General features: G+C 30.7%; 1 protein-coding gene across 1 annotated transcript in view; it reads right to left on the reverse strand.

Annotated features, from left to right (window-relative positions):
• LOC123693152 (opsin, ultraviolet-sensitive-like) overlaps positions 1-5719 on the reverse strand; it is a 52004-nt gene extending 46285 nt beyond the window's left edge. The window contains exon 1 of the mRNA XM_045638123.1: positions 4995-5719. Within this exon, the coding sequence (XP_045494079.1) occupies positions 4995-5386 (392 nt within the window). The 5' untranslated portion in view covers positions 5387-5719. The remainder of the gene's footprint in view (positions 1-4994) is intronic.
• Positions 5720-11137: the final 5418 nt, after the last annotated feature.

Raw genomic sequence — 11137 nt, forward strand, 5'->3', positions numbered from 1 at the left:
CTGCTTTTCTACAATTTTTGAACGATTTAAATGTACGTATCTATGGATAGGTTGAGGAATTATATTTCTTTTCCCTCTATTCTAAAGTTATTTATATTTATTCTATTTCATATTGTAATATTAATACTCTAGGAGAAAATTTTTGACACAGAAACCGATATTGCTATTTTCAATAAACTAGAGGTAAATAAACATACCTACCAAATTACTATTAAATACAAAAAGCCTTGCATGCAACAGCAGTAATTAAAACACAGAATTTCAAGTATGTAGACATGTAGGCCAGCTTAAAAGGTTTTAATTAATTACTTTAAAATATTTACTCTGTTAATTTTTTACGAGAACGACTTTCGGTAGCAACTCGTAATTTGTAAGCATACCAGTGGCGTAGTATATTTCTAAATATATTTTTGACTAGCTGGCCCTTTGCTTTGTGAAACAATACTATAACGTTTTTCTTTCATTGCTTTTTAATACCTATATCACAAAATCACAAATAACAAAAAATATGGCCTATGACTAGGGTTTTTAACTAGTGAAATAGTCTCTATGCTAATCTTAGTAGCTTGATTTTATTTTTGTAAAATTTATGAAGTATAAATCTCATATAATCGTTTTTTAGTATCCAGGTGTATTCCAGACTTAATTAGGTAAGTTTAACATATGAGTCGTGAGTACATAATATTATAGTAGATAAGTAATGAGTCCCATACTAATGCTCTGTTGGGTAAATATTGTAATTACTATAGTGAAAGTATTGGGAATAACAATTTACCAATAGCGTTTTGTATAGTGTTCTCGAAAATTCTAGAACATTGTTCTATAATATTCATTTATTCTGAAGTGTAAATTTTGGATGGAAATTAGAGATTAGATATGAAAACAAAGGGACGGTATGGGACGCTCATTTAGATACTATCGTGACTTTATCTGTATGGGTTTAATTAATCTATTTTAAATCGTTTTAATTTTAAATTCCCATTATTTTGGGTAAATAATAATGTATGAATTGACGTTGAGAATAAGTATTTCTCTAAAAGACGAACACACACTATATTTAATACATTATACACTTATAATAATATCTCCTTATAAACTTACCAAGTTTGGTACATGATTCACGACATGAACACACGAAATTTACAATTATTTAAATTGATCCATAAAGTTTAGGGTCAAGGAAAAAGGAAAACAGAAAAAATACAGAACTACATAAAAGAAGTATTACATTGCACAGATGAAAAAGATTGTAGAAAGTTTTCTTAAAGGAAAATTTTGATGAAATTGCTACAGAGTATCATTTACGTAGTATGTACCTAACTATTTAGTAGATAATCTGTGACTGTGGTATAATAGTTTTTGAAGAGTCTTACCGTTATTATATTCCATTCATGTAAATCTATTACAAGTCTAAAATTTAAATTATTATTGAACAATTATCAAGTTTGAATCAATCGGAATTCCTCGGGTTATTATTCGATTATCTGGATTCTGGACGTTGCGAAATTTGGCGGGAATTTCTATTATTGACATTTACCACAGATAACTTATATCTATTTTATCGTTCCATTTTCAATTGTTATTTAAATTAAACGTGGTATTTTATAGAGAATCAAATAATTAACACTTTTTAAGAGCAATATGCATTGTGAAGCTTTAATATTGTTAAAGAGATCGAAATTTGTTTGAATTATATAATGTGTAGAAGTAATTAAAAGAATAAAAAAGTTAGGCACAGACATACATTAATATCTATGTCTGTGGAGTTAGGTAAGTACACATTGAACTTCATTACAAATTAGGATACATATATATTATGTCAGTTTATATATTATAATATGTATATGTATTCTAAGCAATACAACTGTATGACACTTTTACATACATTGTTTTTGTAGGTAATTTGACAACAATAACAAATAGGTAGGTACATTATATACACATTATTATCAGGTAGCTTTATTAAAAAACCGAAGAGAAACAAGACTCTACTGTAAAATGTATCCTTTGTTATTTTCCACCCCCGGTGATAAATCTACGACGCATTTCAATTTATATTTGATATCCATATTGTAATATGAGATATGTTTTTAAAAGCTCAGTCTTTTTTGTATTCGCCATATTTTCGCATAAATGAATATGTAATGACTTCTCCCATTAAGTAAGTACCTATTTAATTAATCAAGCGACATACATATGAACTTTTATAGTTAATTAAGAATTTAATTGGTTACTTATAATTATACAGTTAAGTTATAGTTATACTTATTTTAGAGGAGGTAAACTTTGTACTCTGCTAAGCTAATATTCAATGCGAACGAAGAAAATCTTTACAAATTTAATCGTAGTTTTACATGTAGGTAACTGCGGGATAAATAATGATGGACACAAAAACCGGCAGCTAATTTAAATAGCTTATGTCACAACCATTATTCTGATGATTACAACTAGCGATTTGGTCTGTCGGGCATGCTAAATAAAATAACCGATAACGATCATACAAACACTCGTAAAACCTAACTCCTTCTTTCGCAGTCGGGTAACAAAGAGTCTTACCTACTGTAGATAAAGGACACATCCCTAAAATCCCTATTTTTCGCCTCCGTCACGTGAACACTTGCAGTTAAGCAAGATACACAATACCTTTGTTGTCGCTATTGATGACAATATTTCGTCCCTTTATCCTTAATAGATAACGATATATCAGCGCTATCACTATCTCAAAATTGTCTAATGATACAATTTAGCCTTAGAAGCCTCGATATAAACGAATTTAATTTGTTAAACGTTTCGTCGGGTCAAGTACCTCGGTTAGGCGAAATACTGAAGAATATAAGTGTATTGTTTAGACTTTAGAATGATTACTTTTTAAATTATTTGAAGTGTTTAGTTCGTTTAAATACAAATTCGTAACAGTTATACAATGAAAAGTGTATAATAATAAACGGAGAAAACTTCGTTATAAGGAAATAAACATACAATATCTATAATAGTAATTAACCACTTATAACTCAAGAACGGTAAAAAGGATTTTAATAGGTAATTGTTTTGCGGGATTTGTTCTTAGCATAACAACTGTTACGAAACGGGGCCAACGAAGGGCTAATTAGACTTTATGATGATTGCGTAGGAACAGAATACATATTATTTGTTGATTGATCGTAAGAGGGAAGTTTAAACAAGTGAAAAAAAAAACGATACAGATATCCTCTAAAAAACTGGAAATAATTCGTTACTATAATCTGTAAAATTTATAGTAAGTACCTACATATTACAGATTTAACATTTTTTTAATGAAAAACCACTAATTAACTAATCTCATAATTATTTTAAATTAGTTATGCAATTATAAATACCTAATATTAATTATAAAAAGCAAATTAGTTAATTGAATTACATTGTTTTAAATAGATTTTTGCATTGCTTTTGAACTTTTGTATATAGTGTATCGGGAAGTTACAGGCTCCTGAAACACAGCGAAAGCTATACTATTAGGAGTCTGGGGTCCTTTTTTTTGTGTAATGTATACTGGTTCAATAAATGATTTTTTTATTTTATTCGTTTATTATAATAACACTTAAATTAATACTAATACTAAACTAATTGAATACTAAGTTTTCAATTTATTACGATACTCAAAAAGTAGACATTTTAATATAAACTCAAATTTGCAGTGTTATTTTTCGTTCCATAATTTTTCCCTTTAAGGAAAAATAAAGGAAATCGGCCATTTTGCGCGAGTGTTTCAAAATATAACAGGTGTAATTATTTTCTATTTTTGGTTAAGAATATAGGATTAATGTAAGAATACCTGTTTTTATATTACCTATTTAAACTTATATTTGAGGTATGTTTACAAAATCAAGATGTCTGTGAGGTGGGTTATAAATTTAAAAAATTGGGTTTATAGTGTTTGGTGTGTGTTGGGTGTATTCATTGTAGTGAATGTCAATGCCTGTTATTCAATACTAGCTATGCTTCGCGGTTTTACCCGCTCGTATTGGTCAGCGTGATGATATATAGCCTTATAGCCTTCCTCGATAAATGGACTATCTAACACCGAAACAATTTTTCAAATCGGACTAGTAGTTCCCGAGATTAGCGCGTACAAACAAACAAACTCTTCATCTTTATAATATTAGTATGTATAGATTAGTTTGTAATAATTATTCCACTTAAATAACGAACTTACCTAGATAATACAATTTGTTTTGGAAAAAATTCCAAGTGAATAATATTATATTCTAACAAAAAGTTTGCCCCATTAAATGTGGACATGAAATGGCCCAGTGACAGCAGCTCCTATTTAATTTTCTTTGCTTTTATGAAATATTTTGCATATAAAACGTTTTCTACCGGATTGAAATGAGCAATTCTAAACCAATTTATTCTCAAAGGATTCCAGTAGCTTCGAAACAATTATTATGGGAGATACAAAAAACAATTCTTCCCTTATTGATTCTGTTTCTAAGCCGATTGCTTTGAAACATTTATGAACATTAAACGGAGTATGAAATTGACGTTTAAACAAAAGTTTTGCCATATAAATCTCCCGACTTGCCTAGTAACAAGATAACGTTTGACCGACTTTGATATTTTTAAGCAAACTATTGTGAAAAATATGTAGGTGCAGGCATTATAGTTCAGATGGAGTAGTTCTAAGTAAGACTTCTGCCAAAACAATAAAAATAAGACGTGTACCTACTTGTTTGGTAAGATAAAGTAGACGAATCACCTGTTTAGAAAAAAATTGGAAGAAACATGCATCTTTGACGATTTTTGAATAGCATTCATTGGTTATGTGAATAATACAGTTTACAGAATTATAGGACTTCTGAATTTCAAATTATCTTTTAGTCTTGAATAATGTTTGCTATCTACTTTATTAGTCGCTATTTTACATACCTATACCTACTGTTGTGAAAAATATTCCGAGATTTAAGTAAAAGTTTTCTAGTCTAATTCTACTTTCTAAGTTTTTCCATTTTACTTACTTGAAATACATCAAAAGGACCATAATATTCCCCCAACAGCCGACCGTCGAGAACAGCACATAGATGGCTCCCAGAAACTTCTGAACACTTTCATACGGCGGCGAAAATTGCAGCCAATGTTCATTTATCAGGTCCAAGTAATCGTCCGTGAAATATTTGAATTCCCGCCATCTCGACACCGGCCATCTTATCTTGAAACTCTCCAGGAGTTTCCTATGCCTCAAAGTACTATTCGACTCGGTGCTGTTGAAACGGTCAAGTTCCCTTTTCGATCTCCACAAAAACAGATTATCCTCGAAGTTCTGCAGCAAACTTTGCTCCTCCGAATCTTCGCTGCATAAAATACTCATGATTACTACGAAAGACAGGCCGAATAGGAAGAGAATACGCATTGTTGCTGGACGCGTTTCCAATGCAAATGTTTTCGAGTTTATGAAGCATAGTAAACTTGTGCTTGAAAAACGTGGAGGCCCGTGGGACCACTTTACTTGTAAATGGGATTAAAGTGGGACGCTTTTGCGAAATCCAAGGCATCCAATAAAGACTCTATTAGATTGATTGATAGTCCCCGTAATTCAATTATGTAAACGTACGCCGATAAGAAGTTCCTACTAGTGAATTTTTAGCGATGTGCAGGTAAATTGGTAAACCGGCAGTTTTTAAAATTATACGAAAGTTAATCATTAATATTAAAAGAATAATTCGCTGAGATTTCTTTCGCCTGTTTCGTTTTATGATTGGTCATTATAAAAGCAGAAAATACTTTAAATAAATAAATAATACAAGACATAAAAAATATAGTACGTACTTTCAATAGGATATTCATTGTTTACTAATTGTTCAAGATTTTAGTACGTACATAAATTAAAACAAGTCGATGACTGCTTTCGAGGGAAAATTATAGGACTTAATGTTCTAGATACATCGATATTTTCAGAGAAATAGGTACGCTAAGTCTTTTCATGTTCTCGACAAATTAAGGAATTAACGAACCTTGACTTCCCAGAATGTTGAAAAATCAATTTATTGAACAAATATCATTATAAAATATTTAACAGTTCTTTAGATTTAAGTTAGAATTGAAGAGCTTTGTTTAATGGATATAAAATTTAAAATAATCTTTCTTTGTCTTTGACTTTTCCTCGTAGTTTTATTTCATAACTTTAGAAGTCACAAAATTTTATTGCTATTTGTTTTTGTGTCATCTCTTGAATCACTTTATCTAATAAAAAAAAAACATCAAAATCCGTTGCGTAGTTTGAAAGATTTAAGCATTCATAGGGACATAGAGACAGAGAAAGCGACTTTGTTTTATAGGTATGTAGTGATTTACACCGTGTCGCATTGAGATAAAAAAAAAACTATTCGAATTTCGAATCCATAACTTCGTATAAAAAGTACACAATAGATAGTAATCACACAAGACACCGGTTTTATTAAATGATTCTTCCATTTTTAGTTACCGACGCGGATGTGTCTAATTCGAACATACTGCGATAGAAGTCGCGGTCAAACTACAATGTTCCATACCAAAACAGGTACCTACTAAAAATAATTATTTATTAAAACTACCTTCATCTTTTATAATAAACTAGATTTCCGCTCGCGGCTTCGCCCGCGCAGTCAAAGAAAAACCCCCATTGTTCCCGTTCCCGTGGGATATCCGGGATTGCGTCATTTTCCCGGGATAAAAAGTAGCCTATGTCCTTTCTCGGGTATCAAAATATCTCCATACCAAATTTCATGAAAATTGGTTTAGTAGTTTAAGCGTGATTGAGTAACAGACAGACAGACAGACAGAGTTACTTTCGCATTTATAATATTAGTATGGATTATATTAGGTCGTCGTGGCTTCTCGTCTTTCGGTTATACAATGAAAAAATTAAAAGGTGAGATTATACTGTTTATTTTGCTTTGAGTGAATAAATATAAACTAGAAATCTGGTTTTGGTACCTAATTTTTAGTTTTAGATTGGCATTTAAATTATTTTTAAATATTATGTTCATAGATTCAAATTGTGGATTCTGGGATTACCTATATCATGCACTGTTGTCTCCAATGTTTAGGTTGATATCCTTATTCCTTAATCCTCAATATATTTCCAAATATTTTTCAAAATTTTTCAAATTTTGTTTGATATGAAAAATAATAAAATATGCATACGGAACAGGTTTTCTGTATAACAGCACTTAGCCAATATTTTAAACATTGTACTATATGGGAAGTAATGGAATTAGAATTTTGCGCAGTGCGCTCACATGTCGCGGCTACCGGCTTTAATTGAAAATACAAGATTCAAACCATGGCTTTGTTCGCGTTTCACTTGATATCTAGATAAATAGACTCTCTTCTACTTATTTATCTATAGGGAAAATTTTAAAATATATAATAAACGTGATTATGTGTATTAAATTATACATTGAAGTCCAAAAGACTTAAAAATACGGCTTATTTCATTGAAGATTAGAAGATAAATTATTACTATCAAAATACATATGAAAAAAAGATTGGAACGATTATCTTCAATTTCTTATCCGCAAAACATATAATCAGAACAAAAAAGAGAAACGGTGAAAAGAAAAGAGTTGAAAATTAATTAACAGCTGTCGATTAAATGATAGATTGCTTTATTATAAAGAAAATGTTAATGATAGATGCTCATTTATTTTGCAGTTATGCTGTAGTAAAACAGATAAATATACAACATAGCAGACATACCGAATAAACAAAGAAACAGGGACAAAGAAACAATACGAGACCCATAAGCCAGAAATTACAGTACAATTCCATTTATATGGTGAATATAAAAGTTTTTTATTGCACACATTAAGGACAGGGGAAGTTTTTGCATGTTTCACATAAACTGGATTGATTACCTAATCCCGAAATAAGCAAAATGTAACAAGTGATAACTGCGTTAAAAACAACCGACTTCAAACTTGCACTTGCAACATTTACAAATACAGACAAAAATGCTCATAAAATAAAAACTACTGGGCCTATCCAAATAAAATTTTTATGGGACCAATTCGATACCATCCCGCATCGAACAAAAAAAGAATCACGTAAATCGGTTCAGAAACCTCGGAGTAATCGGTGTACATACATAAAAAAAAGAAAAAACATACCGGCCGAATTGATAACCTCCTCCTTTTTTTGAAGTCAGTTAAAAACAAAGGTATTCTCAAGCTTTTTATTGTAGCTTAAAATTGTCCACCCAAGAAAAGAAGCTGAGCTGAGCTTGTTCAGCTTTTAAGAAATATGTGTAGGAAAGACATTAAAAAAATACTTATTTTCGTGGTTTTTCTACTAAATTTTAGTATGTTTACAAATGCTTGCAAATGACGACAAAGTTAATATGAAAACAAGTGATAACTGCGTTAAAAACAACCGACTTCAAACTTGCACTTGCAAAATTTACAAATACCTACAGACAAAAATGCTCATAAAATAAAAACTACTGGGCCTATCCGAATAAAATTTTTATGGGACCAATTCGACACCATCCCGCATCGAACAAAAAAAGAATCACGTAAATCGGTTCAGAAACCTCGGAGTAATCGGTGTACATACATAAAAAAAAAAAAAAAAATATACCGGCCGAATTGATAACCTCCTCCTTTTTTGAAGTCGGTTAAAAACAAAGGTATTCTCAAGCTTTTTAGCTTAAAATTGTCAACCCACTTAGCTTTTAAGAAATGTGTGTGGGAAAGACATTTAAAAAATACTTGTTTTCGTGGTTTTTCTACTAAATTTTAGTAAGTTTACAAATGCTTGCAAATGACGACAAAGTTAATATGAAAATGAAATATAGATTTTAGGAAAAGCATTCGGTATATTGATATTCATTATTCACTCAAGATTACTAAGACGCATGGAGCATATAAGATATTTTTCATATGCGTTCAGAAATTTTTCATTTCATACCATACTTGAAATATTCTCATATCGAGAGATTTGATATTTAAAATATCTATAGGTACCTATATTATAAAAATGTTTAATTTATTTATTTATTTCCGCTGTAAGAAATAGGTGAATATATTATTTTACAAATAGGTACTTATTGTGAAGTGAAAGTTAGTGAAGATAGATGGATGTATGTATGTTATTTTTATTTCTATGTCATGGGAAATCCACTGAACGGATTTTGATAATGTTATAGATGTAGCAGAATATCGTATAGATAAGCTATAGAAATAAAAACCTGCATTAACCAACGGGTGAAGACGCTTGTAGATACAAATATAACAATGGACACACTCGTCCTGTTGAAGTTGATTAACAAACTTTAATAATATGCGAACTTTTAACTCATTGTTAGATTATACAACATTCAAACATTGCTTTTATTTTATTTTTACTTATATTTTATCATCTATGTAATAAAAGTTGGTAATCTATAGTGCAGCTTTCATCATCCATGAATGTGATGTAACAAACAAACAACATTTACCTACTTTAAAATGTTGTTTACATGAACAAAATTACAATTTACAAATATATAAAAAACTAGCTTTCCGCCCGCGGCTTCGCTCGCGTTTTCAAAGAAAAACCCGTTCCCGTAGGATTTCCGGGATAAAACCTATCCTATGTCCTTTCTCGGGTATCAAAATACCTCTATACCAAATTTCATGCAAATTGGTTCAGTAGTTAAGGCGTGATTGAGTAAAAGACAGACAGACAGAGTTACTTTCGCATTTATAATATTAGTATGGATTATATCATGAATTAAGGCCGTACCCGTACGGTCTATAGTATGCCAAAATACTGAAGAGAATTGGTGAAAAAGTTATTGGTAGATAATTAAATTATACGCATTTGAAAACGTTTTTCAAAACGCGGTGAACTTGTCGAGTACAAAAAGGAGAATTTCAAACATTTCTTTCCCAAATCCTATAAATAATAGTACCTATTTATATTTGTAAGAAGTACGGTCTACATTTCATTACCCAAGAGGGAGGCCTTGGTGAAATAAATCCTGAATAAAAGAATCAATCAATCAAATGCTATAAGGAACGTGACTTACATTATACTAGCTGATGCTGATGCTGATATTAGGTATAGGATGAAAAGTTTGTATGGGATAAGGGAAAAGTATTTGAAATAGTGGGAATATTTTGAAGAAAGGAAATATTCTTTTATTTTTTAAATGAATAAAACTGCATTTAAATATTTTAGAAAATTCACTAGCCACGTCCGGGAATTGCTTGGTTATTCATTCTTCCAATCCAAACAAACAATATTAAAAATAGTACTTAGTAGTTATTTTGTAAAACGTATTCACCGTAAAATATTAATAATTATTAAGCACACCTGGGCCTTGATCAACAACTAGAAAAAAAAAAATGTTTATTAGATGTAGGTAGGTTATTGTTAAGTTGACGAATAAAACCGAGTGGGTAAACAGGGGTAAACATGGATTTTATTGACCTACTACCTATTATTAGAATCAACGCCATCTATACATTTCCTCATGGACTACAAGCATGCACTAGACCCTGTATGATTCTTTGCAATGAAACGAAACTTGTTTCAGTTCTAGATTCGCAGTAAGAGGGGCCTTTGTTCAATTTTGTAAAAACAGTAGTTTATGTCTGCGGCTCCGTTCGCGTAACAGGTAAAAAGTATTTTAAATCATCTCTAAACATGAATGAGTGAAAATAGTAATTCACATCAATTTAAAAATATTTTAAATCAAAATAAATATTTCAGGACATTTTTTACACACGGCACGATCATAGAAAGAGAAGCAAGTCTGGCCTAATTAAATATCCATAACATATTTATAAATGTAAATGTAAGTAACTTTATTCAATATACTAGGTATCTTTCCGCCGGCGGCTCCGCCCGCGGTTTTAAAGAAAAACTCGCATAGTTCCCGTTCCCGTGGAATTTCCGGGATAAAACCTATCCTTTATTGCTCGTGGATAATGTAGCTTTCGAATGGTGAAAGAATTTTTAAAATCGGTCCAGTAGTTTATGAGCCTATTCCTTACAATCAAACAAACAAACAAACAAAGTTTTCCTCTTAATAATATTAGTGTAGATATTATATCAGATCTATACAAATAGCAGTTGCCCTATTCTTTATGACCCATTTAGTAAAAACAAGCGTAATTCGCACTAAAAACAAACACTG

This window comes from Colias croceus, chromosome 7 (assembly GCF_905220415.1).
Source record: "Colias croceus chromosome 7, ilColCroc2.1".
Taxonomy (NCBI): Eukaryota; Metazoa; Arthropoda; class Insecta; order Lepidoptera; family Pieridae; genus Colias; species Colias croceus.